This window comes from Nomia melanderi, chromosome 6 (assembly GCF_051020985.1).
Source record: "Nomia melanderi isolate GNS246 chromosome 6, iyNomMela1, whole genome shotgun sequence".
Lineage (NCBI taxonomy): Eukaryota > Metazoa > Arthropoda > Insecta > Hymenoptera > Halictidae > Nomia > Nomia melanderi.
Genome location: NC_135004.1, coordinates 16,175,592 through 16,194,289, shown reverse-complemented (window position 1 = coordinate 16,194,289; position 18,698 = coordinate 16,175,592). Strand labels below are relative to the sequence as shown.

General features: G+C 40.8%; 2 protein-coding genes and 1 long non-coding RNA gene across 6 annotated transcripts in view; 2 read left to right on the top strand and 1 right to left on the bottom strand.

Moving 5' to 3' along the window:
- Ndf (Nucleosome-destabilizing factor) overlaps positions 1–9,984 on the top strand; it is a 65,338-nt gene extending 55,354 nt beyond the window's left edge. For both annotated transcript variants that reach the window (XM_031984061.2, XM_031984060.2), the window contains 3 exons: positions 5,213–5,323; positions 5,824–6,268; positions 6,660–9,984. In XM_031984061.2, the coding sequence (XP_031839921.1) occupies positions 5,213–5,323; positions 5,824–6,268; positions 6,660–6,859 (756 nt within the window). In that variant the 3' untranslated portion in view covers positions 6,860–9,984. The remainder of the gene's footprint in view (positions 1–5,212; positions 5,324–5,823; positions 6,269–6,659) is intronic.
- LOC143174589 (uncharacterized) lies at positions 1,000–4,464 on the bottom strand. The gene is made up of 4 exons (XR_012998752.1): positions 4,117–4,464; positions 2,702–3,594; positions 2,043–2,525; positions 1,000–1,977 (listed from the first exon to the last, which is right to left on the bottom strand). It is a non-coding gene; the product is annotated as an uncharacterized LOC143174589 (long non-coding RNA).
- A 3,423-nt stretch (positions 9,985–13,407) lies between the features above and the next one.
- The window catches only part of lilli (AF4/FMR2 family member lilliputian), a 370,515-nt gene continuing 365,224 nt past the window's right edge, over positions 13,408–18,698 (top strand). For 2 of the 3 annotated variants that reach the window (XM_076368250.1, XM_076368249.1), the window contains exon 1: positions 13,408–13,815. The gene's annotated coding sequence lies outside the window, so the exon portion shown is untranslated. Of the gene's footprint in view, positions 13,816–15,912; positions 16,089–18,698 lie in introns of those variants that run through there. The other variant, XM_076368251.1, reaches the window with a different exon arrangement.

The window sequence follows — 18,698 nt, the reverse complement described above, 5'->3', positions numbered from 1 at the left end:
TGTTACGTGGGTTAGAATCGCCGGCGCACACGGCGCGCGGAATAGCGAACGCTTCCTGCCTATGTACGGTTGCGCGTGGCACACGCTGTTGTTACCTAAAATGCACAACCGTGCGTTCCAGCGACGCGAACAGTGAAAATTCTTCAGGCAATTAGACACCGTCCCGCGCTTAGCTCGTAGCCCCTGCTCCGCGTAATAGAAATTCTTCGAGCCACCGCGAAGAAAACACTTGAAACCAAGTCGCAATGTTTGCTCGCTGTTCCCTAACGTACGACAATTTCTCTCGAACGAAACGTTCCCTGCAGTGAAAAGTGAAACGAGAGTGCTGCTTTTAGGAACATCTTTGCGTATCATCTGGTAGCACGTTCCGTGAAATTCCGTGAAATTTCTCGGTTTGATTTTTTTGATAAAATATAGGAGAAAGAGAATTTCCGTTGAAACTATAATTATTTCGTGACAACTCACAATAAGATGCTCTTGTCTCGCTCGCACGCTTTCTAGAACATTTCATTACCGTGCATTAACTGCACGTATATTTGGAATATTCTGGATTCATAGAAAACGAACGTTATTAACGTAAAAATCGATATAGAGAAAATTAGTTTAGAATATTCCAATGCTTTCAACATTTATTCAAAATCTATTGCACACATTCGTCACTCATCAATATATCTATTCTCACACTCAAATACATCCATTCTCACAATATTAATTTATTTGTATTATTATATTCAATATATTATATTATATATTCAGTATATTATACTCAAGTGTTTGGTAACTTTTATATATTTCAATATTGTTCCTTTATGTTCTCGCTGCTCTGTAACCACCATCATAGCCATGTATCCCTTAAAAATATTTTCCTACAGAAATTGGCGTACCATATATAATTTTACTAACTAATCTAGCTAATGTTACATCATCCACGATGAAAATTAACAGTGTTACAACATTTATTAAACCTTCTATTTTCCTTCTGAGTACCACATTTCGCTATGTTGAAAGTTTGATAATCTTAGGGTAGCTTTTTTGAGATTCACAGAGATTTACAGAGTTCAAAGGGTTAAACAAATGGTTAAAAATATTAGAAATTCGTGTAACGTCCAGTGCTGCAAGATTTGAACAAGAGTCTAAAGGGAATATTCCAGAACTCTGCGAGATCTCGAGGTGGACGTAGTATTATAAATGACGAACCATGTAATTAGGTGCTTCGTTGGCCGATAAATTATTAACCCTTTGCACTCGAGGGGCTTACAGTCGCCAGCTGATTCGACGCAGCAAACTTATAAAATTTTCAATTCAATATTAAACCTTGTGTAATGTATCAGCACATAAAACATCGAAGTGAAATAGTTCTGTCTCTTAATTTATAGAAGACAATCAATTGTATCAATTGCGAAAAATATCGTTAATATCTACTCAGAAAGTATTGAATATCTTCAATGAAAAATCTCGAGTGCAAAGGGTTAATACATCCACAAGGGTATATTTTTTTAAACATCTCTACTTTCCACTCTTTCCCATTCGGCGACTGAATTCTCAAAATTGATAACTTCGAAACGAAGCAGCTCAGAATTTAGTAACCGTCGAATTGCATAAGTGACTCGAGGAAGATCAAAGCACTGTACTTTCCACTCTTCCCCATTCGGCGACTGAATTCTCAAAATTGATAACTTCGAAACGAAGCAGCCCAGAATGGAGTAACCGTCGAATTGCATAAGTGACTCGCGCGGGGAAGACGCTCAAAGCGTTCCGCGAGTGACACTATTGAGCATCACATGTTCCCGGGAAAGCAGGGCGCATATTGGATGCAGACGGAATACAATTCCGTCGTATATACGGTTACATTTGTCCCTGGAAACCGTTGAATTTCCTCCCTCGTGGAAGCCGCACAAGTCGGTTAAGTTGGTTCAAGGTCAGCCGCCGGTACAGTCCGCCGCCGCTGCGTTTACACCGAATTTATTTGCTTGCCAACTGTGTATCGTAAAAAAAAAGGAGAGAGAGAGAAGTCAAATAAACGCTCGACATTCTTTGCATACCAGTCCAATGAACAGTACATAAAACTTAATATATTCAAATTGTATCCTTCACTCTCTGTAACTGTAAACAATCGAATACTGCTCTGTCACGCGTGCAAACTTCGCAAGTCTCTGGCAATTTTTCTTTGTGCCAGCTGGGAATAGTTCGAAACGTCTCCAGAAACAGTGAGGTTTAAGTGACCTTACCTTGTTTACGAGTAAAGGTGACTTTACACCTTCTGTTTGACAACAAACAAAGGATTAACCGTTTCCGGAGTGCTCTTGGTTCATAGAATGACGCATTATACTGTAGGGTTAGTAAAATAAAAACTAAGTCCGTAGTCAGGTTAAATATATTTATTACGCGATGTGGCTCTAACGAGGAATGGCGACTAACTGCTTTTCTCCAACTGCTTTTCTAAAAAGGAAAACTCTTCAGACGAAGGGCGTACGTGACCCAGTACATGGTGGTCCCCTTGATCGACAAGCAAAAGGGCGAATCGTCTACAATACAAAGTTTAGTATTAATCCCTTGGCCTATGATTTCTTTCTCAACTCTGTCATTAATAATTTTCTCGACTTTGTCATTAATAATCTATTGGAAAAAGAGAAAAATTCTAAGCATATGTTACGCCTATATTTCCTTCTAAGTATAATAGTTGATTAGGAATAATACTTACTTTGAATTCGAATTAACTGAGTAATATATATATATTTGTCGAATCATCTTGAAAATCTTCACGATTCTTGGTTAGGTCGATTAATAATTTATTGGAAAAAGAGAAAGATTCCAAGCATATGTTACGCCTATATTTTCTTTTAAGTATAATAGTTGATTAGGAATAATATTTACTTTGAATTCGAATGAACTAATATATATATATATATATATTTGTTGAATCATCTTGAAAATCTTCACAAGTCCCACTCGTAGGGCAAGGGGTTAAACATCAAACTTTATTCCACTGTATCAAACCAAGCGGTGAGAGTCGCCTCCCGAGTGCAAAGGGCAAATAACACGGAACCGTTCGAATGTCTCTACGCAACCCGGTGTCATCCCGTTTCCTCCAGGTGTGCCATTCGATAAAGCACGGCTCGCGAATGAATGGGAGAATACCCCCGTAATATTCGTCCAAATAAATCGTACGCGCGGAATAATACAGGTCAGGAACACGATCGATGTATACTTCCTGCTCGATTACCCGCGCGCACGTGCAACGGAACAATAGAAGTCGAGGCGAATCAATTTTTCCATTGATTTCCGGTCGCGACGTTATTTGGTTACCGAACGCGATCGGACAGTCCGTCTACGGCGCCCCCCTTCCGATCGGTAAACACGAAAATCGCGATGGTATCGGCGTCGCTCGGTTGCAGAGATAAAAAGCTTGTTTATTGACCGAAACAATACGGCTCCGTCTCGTCCCGTTCCGTCTCGTTGTTGACCGACGCTTAACGGGCACGTTGATTCGTCACGATCCCGGCAGTAAAACACGCAGTCAGCGGCATTACAATAATGTGTTTAGGGATCGTGGCTAATGCTCGTAAATCTTCGCCCGTTAACCGGTTGATTCTCCTAAAATGGACAACATAAACGTACAAGTGAAAAGTAAAAATGATTCTGAGTAATTTACTATACAATAAGACTACTCTCGATCCGTATCGCTACGGATATAATTTCCACGGTGGAATTCGAATTTTTACCGATTCGAGGGAATCAGATGCTTCGAGAATATCCTCGACGTTCGTGAAAAATCTCTGCGAAGAACGCAGCGCGAACGACGCCATTACACATTTGCAAAACGCCGCATCGATTTTACTCGAGAGAGTCGGACTTGAAAATGAAAATAGATATCAGGTAGTCGCGGACGTTCGGGATTGAATAAAATTGCTGATAGCAGCGGTGCTCAGTTTAGACGATTGTCTTTTCGGCCAGTGTGTATCATTGGTCGGGGACAGCTTAAAATCCGCTATGTCGAATTCGCGGAGCATGCAGTCTCGTAAAATGCTCGGTCGTTTCAGCGTTAACCACTCCCCACTGTTTAACGTTCGCGTCGGGCACCGTGGAAGTTTCTAGAATGTCATCGAAGTACGTTACGTGCATTCGCTTCGCTCGTTGAACCGTAAATAGAACCGAACAAGTTCGAGCCCTTCGAGCGGCGGCGGTGGATAGGTGAGATACACCTTTCGGCGGTATTGCGGGGAAATATTTTCAGACGATACAATGGCGTCGTTTGCTGATGTGGCAACCGAGGCTGGGAACGTTTAGCGTGGAAGCCGTTGGGGGACAGCGTACGTGACGAGAATGGCGGCGCGAATGGCGTGTGGCGCGTCCTGGCGTCATCTGCCGGCGCCGCCGTTCCCGGATGACTTCCGTGGTACCGCGTCGCGCCGCGCGATGACGCCACGATGCCGAAACTGGACTGGGCAGTACCGTAACTGATGATTCAACCGTTCGCTACCAGCGTTCGTTTCGATTATTGTTTCGAATATTTTATTCGATTCGATGAATCTAAAGTATTGAGAAGAATGAAGCTAAATGAATCTGTAATTTTGTAATTTGTAGGCAACTGTATCTATAATTAACCCTTTGCACTTGACACGTAATTCATACAGTAAAACTAAAATTTGATAATTAACACGTTGAATGCCACGATTCCATAGAGAAAACTACACAAAACAGAAAAATTGTATTATTAAGCCATTTGATTGAATTGTATTATTATTGTTATTGCACGTTCGTGTAGCCGAATGTCATTAGGTAGCGTTGTTTATAATATAGAAATGTTTCCAAATAATCGTTTTTTAATTGAATGAACTATAGTAATCTGATTTGATTGGAGTCACTGGTGACCCCCATGGTATTCAACGTGTTAATATTATACTTCATATAATGCATCAATTTGAGAAATATTGAAGTAAAATAGATTTGTTCATTAAAATATTTAATACTATAAATGGTGTCATATTGAAGCCTACAGAGTGCAAAGGGTTATCTCTAAACACTACGTTTTCTGTAGGTCCCTTGGGGATCAACATTTCAGTAAAGTTTCACAGTAATTGTAAAATAAGAAATTAGGAATTGGTCATTTTCACCCGTCTGGTAGCACTAGCGTTAAGGCACTTTTTTACAGGTATCCTGTCGACGATAATTCAATAAAAGGTCAAGTTCATTGTTAACGTCTTCTTTGCAGTGTGCAGACTTCGTGAAAGCAGGGGCAGAACAGGGTTTAACTCCGTCAGATGTTGTGCTCGCCGCCGACATTACATTCTCCTGCGTGGCTGATCCTCAAGCTGCCAAAGATGTGAGTATAAACATAATGCTCCTCTTCAACCCTTTGCGGACGAATGGCGACATTTCGATCAGAGGAAATTTTCATATTTGGAATACTAAGTCGCAAACGAATGACTTGATTACTTGAATGGCGAGTGATCAGTATAGTTCCCTTTTTTTATTATTATTTAAGCATTCAATGTATAATTTTCCAATGTTGCAAGCTTCGTGTACTTTAACCCTTTACTCCAGAAGTTTTCCCCGGAAATATTCAATATTTTCTAATGAGACACAGATGACATTTTCTTAAATCGAGTTAAGAAATCTCACATGCATTCAGGAAGAGAATTATTTTTAATATTTCATTGATGCATTATACGAAGTTTAATATTAAATATCAAAGTTTACAGTTTTCTTGTTTCAAATCACTTGCTCGAGTGCAAAGGGTTAAAGAGTCTTCGTCCGCAAAGGGTTAATCCGTGTTGCACGCAATATTTCATACACATATAATTGACACGTGAATTTTTCTAGATGGTCTTCGGGAACTGCGGAGTCCTGACAGAGATATCCCCAGAGAAGGGATACGTGGAGATGACGGGCATAGACGCGGAGACGTCGCAGGACATCGCCGAGGCGATAACCGCGAAAGGCGGTCGTTACTTGGAGGCCCAGGTACAGGGTAGCAAAACACAGGCGCAAGAGGGTACACTGGTGATCCTCGCGGCCGGGGACAGAGCGTTGTTCGACGAGTGTCAGTCTTGCTTCGAGGCAATGGGGAAGAACAGCTTTTACCTAGGCGAGGTGGGGAACGCTTCCAAAATGAACCTTGTGCTTCAACTGATGGCTGGCGTCACTCTGGCCGGCCTAGCCGAGAGCATGGCGCTAGCGGATCGCGCTGGTCTTCAACAGAAAGACGTACTAGAGGTGTTGGAGTTGACATCATTGGCTTGCCCCGCGATCCTCGACAAAGGAAAAGGTATCGTGTCACTCAGTCTCTAACACTCTGCCGTCCACGTCTCGTAAAAATTTGGCGGCAGCACTAATTCGGATTACTTGTCAACAAAAACTTGTTTGTGTAACTTATTGTCACCTAACACCTAAAAGAATTGATGCTCGTTTACTTAGATTGGGGAAACTGAAGATTGAATAGTAAGTAATTGGGGTACATGTCAGTGTGATCAATCAGAATCGGCGTAAACATTTTCAAAATATTTCTAAAATCCAGTATGCGTCAATTTGCGTTCTAAACCTAGTGCTAAACGAGACACCAACAGAATGCAAACTAAAGTGCTGCCGGACGGTATAGTGTTAATAATTCAAGCGAGTCGCCTAGTGACGAAGATACTCAAGGCCTTTTTCCTTTTTAGCCATCATCGAGGGCGGTTTCCCAACGCAGTTACCACTGCAGCACATGCAAAAAGACTTAAGACTCTCTTTAGGTATGAGCGACCAGCTGGAGCAGCCGTTGCCGCTAGCCGCCGCGGCGAACGAAGTTTACAAGCACGCTAAACGCCTTGGTTACGGAGAACACGATGCCTCCGCTGTTTACATCAGAGCCAGGTTCTAACGGAGCGCATGCATCGTCGAGCTTTCGCTATACCATATTTATTGCAATATCTAAACGTTGTTTCCCGTCGCTACCAGAGAAGAGTAGTGGGCTGTTTGTTGAGAAGTAACGGAACCACCGTCGGACGCGCAAACAAACGCGTCGCGCGACAATTGTCGATCGCGAGATTGTTGGGACGGCAATGTTGTTTCCGTTACCGCCGGAGGAGAGCCGAGAACCGAATTGGACGCTACGCGGATCGCGTATTCAGTACACTTACTGCACACAGATCGATCAATGTATAAATGTACTTGTACATTTCCCTTTTTTTACGTGGCTTTTTCGTTCGCTGGAAGACTCTTTTTGTGTATACCGCGACGACTTTGGTTTTTCTTTTTCATTGTACTTCTCTTCTTCTTCTTCTTTTTTTTTGCGCTTTTCTGTTTTAATACTTGGCCACTACTTTTCTCGAGAACTGCGTGGGTTTATGGTAGCCGATCTCTCGAATCGCATCCCGACTTCGATCCCGTAAAACGCAACCCCTCGCTTGGAAAACTTGAGAGACTTGGGACGTGTTGAAAATGTGCCTTACGATACCCTTTTAAAGCAAGGCTTTCCTTTTTCCCTATTTCTTCTTCCCGTGTATCATGCGGAGAATGATTTCTCGTTGATTTTGTGAATAAATACGAGTACGATGAATTTAATGTACACGACGACGGCGGTGAAAAAAAAAAAACTATTGTTAGGGAAAAGGGAATGACAGATGTAGATTATACTCTTTGTTGGTGCAATCGTAAAGTATAATTTAGCGAAATATGATTCTCGAATATTCGAAAAGGAAACAAAAGGAACGCGACTCCTAGCAGTAATTCGGAACTGACCGCACGATCGAGTAACTGATGACACGAGCGGCGTTCTCGAGTCTATCCCGATCACCGGTTCGAACTATCGTTTAAGAAGATTTTACACTTCAATCTCGATTTTAATCTATTTTTACACGAGCCAGACATTGTTTCTCGCACTGCTGTTTCTACAAGTTTTAATTACCGTAACGGATCCTTACGAGCTCTCACCGAGGAACGCGTCAAGCTCTGTTGCACAGTTATTCGATCAATGACACTTCCAACGAATCGCCATTGAATTTTCGTTCCGCGTTTGCCCAGTTGAAGATGCTTCGCGCCTAGCGCGGCTCGGCATTCCGCTGTCATCGACGTGGCTCTCGGAATCGAATAAGCCGAAACCATCGGAAGAGGAGGGAATAAACACGAGAATAACTATCGTGCGTTAATTAATATATATACATATATGTACGTTGCTATATATAGAGGCTTACGGACTCGAGCGTCCCTTTTATGATTGTCATTACGATTATTAATTAAGAAGGATTCAAATGCTTACCCGCGGAGATTTCGAATCAAAAGATATGGGGCTAGTTACAAAATCGACCAAAAGCAGAAAAGTAAAGTAATCCACTATTTTTCACCTCGGAACGACGATGCGCAACTTTTACCCTTTCGGAACTGTACGAACTCTACACGCGCGGCTGTATCTCGCGTTTAAGCTTTAAGAAAACGTTCGCGCGCATCGGATGTCGGACGAGCAAAACTGTGAACCGCGGACGCCGATCTTAACGAACCACGATTTTCTACCGACTCTCGTAATTGCCTGGTATCGCATGTTCAACGGAACAACATGGACCTCGTCGGGAATCAGTCCCGACACGATAACACATTACTCCTGCTCTCCCTCTCTCCCTCCTTCTCAGCCAACCTTACCCCGTCCTCCCTTTCTCTATCTCTCTCTCTCTCTCTCTCTCTCTCTATCCTTCTGTCTCCATTCTCCTTCTCGTGTGCACGTTACGAACATTGTACCGAAAGACAAGAGGGAATCATATTGGCGAGGAGGGAAGTGATGAGCAGCCGGTCGCTTCCGGTTCACGGGACGGTCGTGCAACTCTTCACGAGCGGACACGCGACGAAGTCGAGGAGCGAGCCCGAAAGGTTGCGAGTCCGTTCACCGGACAAATTCAATCGCGAGCGGACCCCGCGGGTCTTTCCCCTTTGACCCCTTGCCGTGCAATCGATTAGCTTCACCGTGGAACATTAAATGAAGAGAATTTAAAGAAAAATGTTATTCGGATGTAGCTGTAAAATGCGAAAGACTATTGACGATGTTTTATCTTTGAACTAAATGGACAATTACAATGAACAATCGCTTCCTTGTACTCTCGATAACGAGACAGTCGTACGGCAAAGGGTTAAGAAATAGGGCCCATATCCGCGCCATCTTGCGGATCATCGAATCTTGTTCCCGATAAATATTTTTCTAGAAGGGAAATCGCTGAATGCGAACGAATGTTAACCCTTTGCACTAGAATTGTTCGAGTTCCTCTGGTGTTGTCTCTTGTTTGGTACGAAGGAATTAGTAGTCGTTCGAAGTTTAGACTTTCATTAACGATTGTTCACGAAACGTGTAACGTGAGAATATAGATATTTTCTTTGGAAATTGTGTTATGAATAGTATTGACAGCAGAGGTGACCCGATAGTGCGAAGGGTTAAACGGAACTACGCGAAAGTCTTTGCCCGATGAGAGAGCTATCTTCGCGAGACGTTAAAGGGGAGTCCCAGCGCGGTTCGCTCGTCACAGACACTCGGGGTGTGTGGGAAACCACGTGCCGCATAGCTGTAACAGTGGCTAGGCGCCCATATCACATACTGTATATGTAATTAGACTATCGAACATAGTTTTAACGTTACAATGGTACATTGTACATCTACGAGATGAAACAAGAAACAAAAAAAATGATGGAAAATAGAAAATATTAAATATTCTACAGAAAACATACAGAAAAAAAAAAATTATATATATATATAATTATACATATAAATGAGTGTATGTATGTATATATATATATGTATTGCATATATACATATGTGTGTGCGTGTGTGTGTATGTATATGTATATATATATATAGATATATACATGTATATATATATACGTATAGCTAGTAAAAGTGTATAAATCACAAGAGAGGGAGGAATTCCGTGTGAGTGCGATCGGGTGAGTGAGAAGTACGTCATGAGCATTGCGTCAGTAACTGACGTTATATGTTTTGTCACGAAATACACTGGTTTTTTGAATAAATATCTATTTGAATTACGAACATCAAACATTTAATGCCTGGTATGCGCGCGCGCGGCTTCGAGATGGATACTTCTCTTTGTATACGAATTCTTCCCGTTACGTTTGTCTTATATACCTGTATGTATATATATATATATAGATATATATATATAAATATATATAAATGTATGTATATATATATATGTATATATAAATATATATGTATGTATGTGTATATATATATATTTTATATGTATATATATATATATATTTTTTAGGACACTCGGTACATTTTTTTACTTGTAGCCTTTCATTGTAATCTACACGCGCGTAGCCGACACAAATTAGTTTCTACGTGCATAGCGCACCTTAAATTGTGATTGTACAATTGAGCATTGTATTTTAACGTTGATACGGTCGTCGGTGGATTCTGAGACCAGAGGAATGCGTACCATTCATTACCTTTTCTTTTCATTTTAATTCTGTGTTCTTCTCCTTTTTCTATTTTTTCTTCTTTTTTGTTCTTTTTATTAAAAATAAGTTACGGAATATTTAGATACGTTCAACGTAATATACTGTTGAAAGGAAATATATAAATATATATATATATATATATGAAAAGTACTATATTTTCTATACCATTAAGTATATCGAACATATTAATAATATAAATATGAATAGTGATAAATATTTAGATGAAAAAAAAAGGTATATGTACTATTATATATATATACAGATGTGAGCGAATTATTAGGCTCAGGTTATGAATAAGTAAACGAGATAAGAAAGATTTTTAACGAGTGATATTCTTTTTATAATATTTCTACATTGATTTCATATTTTACACGCATACGTCTAAACTTTCGAACGTGTCAATGAAAATTCGATACGTTCGCCAAATTCCGAATGGAAACGGAGGAAAGAGTTTACCTTTTGACCTCCTCATCGTCGCGTCCAAACGTGTAACGCGAAAAGAAGCGATCCTTTTTCTTACGTTCCCGCAAAACCTGACGAATTGTGAACAGACCGCGCGAGTCGAATAATCAGCACACCTCTGTACGCTTTGAATACAATTAAAAAATCCAGAGAACGTAGACTTTTCATTTCCACGGTTTCGCTCTGCCGATACTACTCCCGCTTCGCTTCGCGCGCTTCAAACGATGCAAATCAATCGTACCGATGATCATCATGCAAATAACTCGTTTGATAAGTTCAAACAAAACGGCTGCGCAAACAAGTTTCCCATCGTTCATAATACAAATATCAATAATCATTACCAGCGCGAAAAGGTAATCGATAAATTACGAATCCTCACGCATTCACGAGAAACTAGAAAACAAACACGTACGAATATCACACGAATATCACATGAAATATAAAATACCCAAAGCGTTCGGTACAATCATCAAAGGAAACCATTTTTTTAATTCCATTGTTCCAATTGTATTCTTGAAAACGTAACATCGAAAAATTCGCAGTCGATCCGTTGGATTAACACGTGAATGCTATGGGGGTCATGGATGACCCCTAACCGAATTAAATTATTATAGTTCACTCGATGATACGATGATTATTAGAAACGTTTTTATATTATAAACAATGCTACCCCATGTGATATTCATATGGATGAACATAAAATAATGCAACTCGAGCGAATGATTTAATATTATACTTTTTTTTTTAATGTGTTAACACTTTGCACTTGAGAGGTGACTCACAGTCATTTGGTTTGATATAGTAAAATTACAAAGTTTCATGTTCAATATTAAAGTTCATTTAACGTTACATGAAACAAAATAGAATAGTTCTATCTCTTAATTTCTATATTATATTAATACTGATTATGAAGCATATCATTGATACTTCATTAGAAAATGAGGGATATACCTAGATTCTGTAAAGAATACGAAACCTTCTGTAGATTCCAGTAACATAGATATGAAATGTTCAAATACTAGAAAATAAGGAAATTATGTACTGATTTCTTGCTGTTGCATCAGTTAACCTTTTGCACTTGTTTTTCGCTAGAACCGTTTAATCCTTTCTAGTTAGATATAAACGAGAGTCTTTAAAATAGGTTTATCAAAAAATCACATAAATTAGGGAACAAAGCTGTTTCCTTCCAATATTTCACATATTGACGCAGTATACAAAGGTTAACCCCTTGACCTACAATATCCTGCGTGAAAATTTTTAATCGATTTCGAGAAACCTGAGTGTTATGTATCTGTTTTTAAATATAAATTAAACGATACTTTCCTATTAACGAGTCGATAGAATACGCAACAAAATTTGTTCTTTCCTAATAGATTATTAACGATAAACTAGTTGCATCATAGTTAACAAATAAATCCTAGAAAAGGTATTTATAGTAAAACCTAAAATTTATAATTTTCCTGTATCAAATCATCTCTTTTATAGTATTCCTATCGAAAATGAGAAATGCTTTAACATTTCTTCGATCCTTTTTCCTTAGCACAAAATTTGAATATGTGGAAAATCGAATAATTTCAGGGTAGTTTCTCTAAGATTCATTAAAACATTTAACCCTTTGCAGACGAATGTCATTTCGCCAAGGTCAAATTGCCACGTTTGTAACACTAAGTTGCGAACAAATGATTTAACCCTTAGGACTCCAGATGGTTTCATGACGTGGCAGCAACTCCTACCAATTTTGATGGTAGTCCTACTGAAAATTAACAATGTTATAATTGGTGCAATATTGGAGCCTACAGAGTTCAAACGGTTAACTATCGAAACAGCAAGAAATCAATACACAGTTTTATTCTCTACGATTTAAGTATCTAATGTTTAATTTAACCCTTTGCACTCGAGGGGCGACTCAGTCGCAATTTGATTGAACGCAACAAAATTGTAAACTGAAAAATTCAATATAAAACATTGAATCAGCTATTAACAAATAAAACAGAAATAAAACAACGCCCCATAATTTACACAAAATATTTCTTTACATAAGTTGCCAATAATATTGTCAATATTTCGTCAGAAAACACTGAATGCTTCTAACGAAAAATATTCTCGATTGCAAAGTGTTAACAGAATCTGCGAAAGGTATGCTGAAACAATCTTCCGCAAAGGGTTAACATTACAACCACCGCAGCATCGTACCCTACAGAGTTGAAAGGTTTAAAACGGCAGGAAGTAAAAGCAAGAAAAATTAGAAAAAACTGAAAGACGTGTTCGATATCGTTTACAGTGATGCAAAGCACGTGCCGCGTCGCTTCGTTCATAGGCGCCGCGAATAGAACGAATGATATTGCATGATTACAGAGGAAGCCGGCTCGTGTGCGCACGCGTTCTCTCCTGCACACGGGCTGGCCGTGTGCGTGAAAGTACGTCGTCGGTTGGTGGGGATCGAGGGCGGGTGAGGGAGCCGGGGTGGGGGCAGAGGGGTGGAGCAGCCGCCGTCTGATGACACCTGTAGCTCGACCCCCACGATCAGTTCAGCCGCGACCGTCCACGCGCCGTCTTGTTACGACGTTTTTGCACAGCTACCACTCCACTACCACGTCTACACTCGAGCACGGATATATACCACCACGTACACCAGTTACACGCATCGAAAACGACACTCACGCTCACACACAAACACACACACACGGATAGAGGGCACACATAGAGTCACACAGTCTACGGTCGGTTGTATCGCACGTGTATGTGTGGAACGAGGAACGAGCGCACACGTGCAAACGGGTGATTTTTACCCTTTACCCGCGTGACAAGAACGTCGTGCGCATCTGCCATTATTGTGAGCGGAACTGTCATCGTGCTCCCTTACCGTCCGACGTGTCCGGCAGAAGAGGAGAACAGGAGGAACGAACGTTCATTCCAGTATGTACCCGTGGATACTGTGCTCCGGCCGACCATCGACATTTTACGAGTATTCTTTCTCCCCATATCGACCAGGCTTCTGTTCACGTACGCCGTTGACAACTGCCGCCAGCTCCCTCTACGCGTCTCGGCCGAAGCTCCTCGCGTTTGATTCTCGGGAGCCTGATAGATGCTCGATACCCACGATTCACGCCTATGTTAGATCCTTTACGAACAAGGTCGCCGGATGTGGAGCGATACTTTCTAGCCGATTAAGTATCCACCCCCTGGCGAGAAGTATTCGAGCTAAGTTGTGGGAATTATTCGATGACGAGGAGTCGAGGATCTTTAGAAATGGGAGTTGAAATGAACGTGATTTCGAGGAAGATTTGTATTTGTTTGTTGGAAATTGGTTTTTTTCTAATGTTTCTGTCGTTGGTTTTGGTTGAGCTAGTAATGGTGTGTAGTTTCTCAGTCGGTTTGGTAATTACGTGGAAGTTAATTAGTTTCGGTAGAGCGAGCATATTTTCTTGTTTTTATCGCTTATGATCTGAGTTTCTGCGTCAATGATTACGGAATAGTGTTATTTGATTAGGTAGGAATTAACCCTCTGTGGGTCGAATTTTTGTGCGTGAAATCTATGAATACGAATTAACAGTGTATTCAATGGTTTCAATAATTTCGTTAAACGTCTGAGCGTATAAAACTTCAAGTTAACTGATTACTTAATTTTATTTACCATTTTGAGTGCAAAATGAAATAAATCAACAAGATGATAGAATATTGATATGTTTCAAAGTTACATGGGCCTAAAGGGTTAATTATATAGTACAAATAATTTTCACAGTAATCACAAGTATCTATTTTTCTCTACTGGTAGCAAACTAATTGTCAAATCCCAATGACCGACGAGACGTCTACGTTAAAATTTTCCAAACTTGTGACGACAAAGTTACATGGGCTTATAGGTTGTATAATCATATCTAACACTATGCAAATCATTTTCACACAAGTATCTATTTTTCTTTACTGGTAGCAAACTAGTTATCAAATTCCAATGATCGACCAAACGCTAACGTTAAAATTTTTCAAACCTGTGGCGACAAAGTTACATGGGCTTATAGGTTGTATAATCATATCTAACACCTTGCAAATCATTTTCACACAAGTATCTATTTTTGTCTACTGGTAGCAAACTAATTATCAAATTCCAATGACCGACGAGACGCTAACGTTAAAATTTTCCAAACTCGTGTGACCACAAAGTTATATAGGCTTATAGACAGTTGTATAATTATATCCAACGCTGCAAATAATTTTCACAGTAATTACAAGTACCTATTTTTCTCTACTGGTAGCAAACTAGTTATCGAATCCCAATGACCGACCAGACGTCTACGTTAAAATTTTACAAACTCGTGTGGCAACAAAGTTACATGGGCCTTAGACGCTTGTGTAATATCCAACACTGCAAGTAATTTCCACAGTAATCACAAGTATCTATTTTTCTCTACTGGTAGCAAACTAATTATCAAATCCCAATGACCGACGAGACGTCTACATTAAAATCTTCCAAACTCGTGACGTCAAAGTTACATGGGCCTTAGAGGCTTCTATAATATCCAACACTGCAAATAATCTTCACAGTAATCACAAGTACCTATTTTTCTCTACTAGTAGCAAACTGATTATCAAATCCCAATGACCGACGAGACGCTGACGTTGAAGTATCCCGAAGTCAGGTTACGGGAAGGGTCTTCCCGATGCAGTAACACGACACCGCGACGTCCGTGCAATTATTGACATTGATAACATTGTCGCGTTACGCGCGATAATCGAGAGAGGTTCGCCCTAGCCGAGATCGAAGTGAACGTTCACAAATAACGGTCGTTTACTTGGGTAGTGTTTCTTGGCACGATCTTGCGTACGACCTTATTCCTAGGGAATGATCGGTGGTGTTGCGACTGTGCGCAAGAAAACAGAACGTGGCCCGTATGCCCGGCAATGCGAGACGAAGGCGGCTGCGGCGGCAGCGGCACCGTCGGAGGCGGCGGCGGCGGCGGCGGCCGGAGGGGCATGTGTCTCGCGCGTGTTCGTACCAGAGTATGTCTCTCTCGCGGCACACGGAAGCGCGAGAGATTCCAGAAATTGTGCTGGTGCTCCGCGTGTATTCCCGTCGTGCGCGACAGTGAAGTGCACGGTAACTACGCGATCACCGTAGACCGTTTTCCATGCGAGAAACACACGCCTCGCTTGGGAATATATCGAGGAATTTAATCGGCGAGCAATTCCCCGTAAGTATCGAAAGTCGGCGGAACCAGAGTTTTTCTTTTGTACAGGGCTCTATCGTGTTCGATAAACACGAACACGATTCGTGTCACGGTTTCGCGATAGGGGTTGAAGAAATCGAAATTCGTTTTCGAACGTACGGAGGGACCGTGCGCCAATGTTAAGGTCAATTCCCATTTTGACGTCATCGGTAATATTTATCGTTCGTCTCCGGCGCGTCACGGTGCGCCTTCTATGAGACTGTAGTGTTCGTGGCGGGCGGTTCCTGTGGAGAAATTTTGAAAGAAATGGGCGGGAGATTCGAGGGACCGTTTTCTTGACGGTGGAAGTGTCGAGGAGTTGGGTTGGAGTTTGTAACGTTTTTCTGGTGGGGTTCGAAGACTATAGTTATTGAGATTTATATTACTATTACTAAATTTCTTCGGTAATGTCGCGAAGCATCTGCTATCTTTTCAAGAATTGTAAAATAATTCAGTGTCAATAATTCATGGTGGTAACACGAGAACTACCAGATGGGTAAAAAGGACACATTGCTAGTGGTCCGCAACCACCGTGGCAGTCAACGTGTTAACACTAGAACTACCGAGCAGCCAACCTGAAGTTTTCAAATTTTTCTATAAAGACTCTAAGCTATTGCGATTTCAATTCAATTATGATTGAATTTGCATGACTAAGTCAAAGCATCCGCTATATTTTCAATAATTATAAAAGAATAATTCTAGTGTTAACCCTAGAACTATAGGTCAAAGTGCCCCATTCCTAAATTCTTTCACAATTATTAAAAGAGCAATCGATCTAAGTTTCGACTGATAAAAGCCTCGATAGATCCTTAGAGTTCCCATAGAATTTTGAAAAGTCACCTTGACTTACGATTAACCCTTTACACTCGGAAGTTTCTCACTGGAAATATTTGAACATTTTTTGACGAGATAAGGACGATATTTTATGACACTAACTCGAAGAGAAATTATACGTACATTGAGGAACAAAGCTATTTTCTTTCAATATTTTTTAAATTGATGAATCATATAAGATATAATATTAAACATCAAATTCTATAGTTTCACTGTATAATCAGGTGGTGAGCGAGAGTCACCCCTCAAGCGCAAAGGGTTAAATTTGCGTGTTACTCACTCGATTTCTTCGCAAAGCAGCATCTACTCTTTTCAATAATTCTCAAAGAACAATTGACGAATGGATTTTTGTCCCATTCGGTGTTTCCAGTGTTAATGGGGTATCGCCTGGCGTACGTACGTTCCCCGGCAGATGCCCCGATCGTCACCGAACCCGATCACCGCTGGTACGTGCACCGAGTTTGAAAAATAGCTCGTGTCGTTCCGCGGCGCTATCTCGCCGTTCCTCTCTCTGTTTTGGCCTGTTCGTCCTCCTCTCTCTTTCTCAGCCGCTCGGTAAATAAGACGCGTGCTGTATCTACGCGTATCAAGCGCACATGTGTGGGATAAATAAGCGAAATCGTGTTGCACGTACGAATCGGTGTGCCGGTGTGGTTGGCATGCACACATCTCAGCCGGGGATCCGACAAATATAGATACTCGCGGCGGTAGTGTGCGCGGCGGGACCGACTACTCGCGCGCACACACACACATACACACACACACACACACACACACCGGGTAGAACAAGCGTGTAGAGAAAAGGAGGTGAAGGGGAAACGGGACGGAGAGATCGTGGAGGAAATAGCGTGGACAGATTCCATTTGCGCTGAAACGGAATCGTCGGATTTTAAGCGGAAACTTTGCCACGGAACGGAACCGAAACTTAATCGTCTTCTTCTCGTGCAGGTTAGAAACACGCGTCGCTCTGTAATTCCTCCGCGCGTTAACACGTCCAACGCCGCACGATTTCACTTAGGAACGTACACCGAATGGAGACAATATAATATTAACCCTTCGCGCTCGAAAGCTTTTCCACCAGAAACATTCGACGCTTTCCTAAAAGACGTAGACGACGTTATTTGAAACTAATGCGAAAACATACGTAAATTAGAGACGATGTTTTGGGGAAATATTTCGCATATTGATGCATTACACGAAACTTAACCCTTTGCACTCGGAAGTTTTTCACTAGAAATATTTTAATATTTTCTCATGAGATAAAATTGATGTTTTGTGAAACTAAGTCGACGAGAAATCAGGACATTCAGGAACAAAGTTGTTTTATTTGAATATTTCTCAAAAGTGAGTCACCTCTCGAGTGCAAAGGGTTAATATTATATGTAACACTTTGTAATTTTGTTATGTCGAATTAAATGGTGCCTAGAGTCACCTCTCGAGTGCAAGGGTTAACCCTTGATGATTTGATACAAAATTATAAGCTTTGATTATTGGAAGGAAATAACTTTGTTCCAATTTATGAGTGATTTCTTGATGAATTTTAAAGAATCTAGCTAGAAAGGATTGAAGATTTGAAAAACCCTCGAGTGCAAAGGGTTAATCGAAATTACTACTATTCCACGTCTAACTGAATGTTACTGTATTAGCATTACTTATAATATACGTTTTCATATAATCGTCGTTTCATCGAGTGAACTATAATTCGATTTGCTCGGGGTCACCGGTGACCCCCATTCAACGCGTTCGGAGCGTCATCTCGGT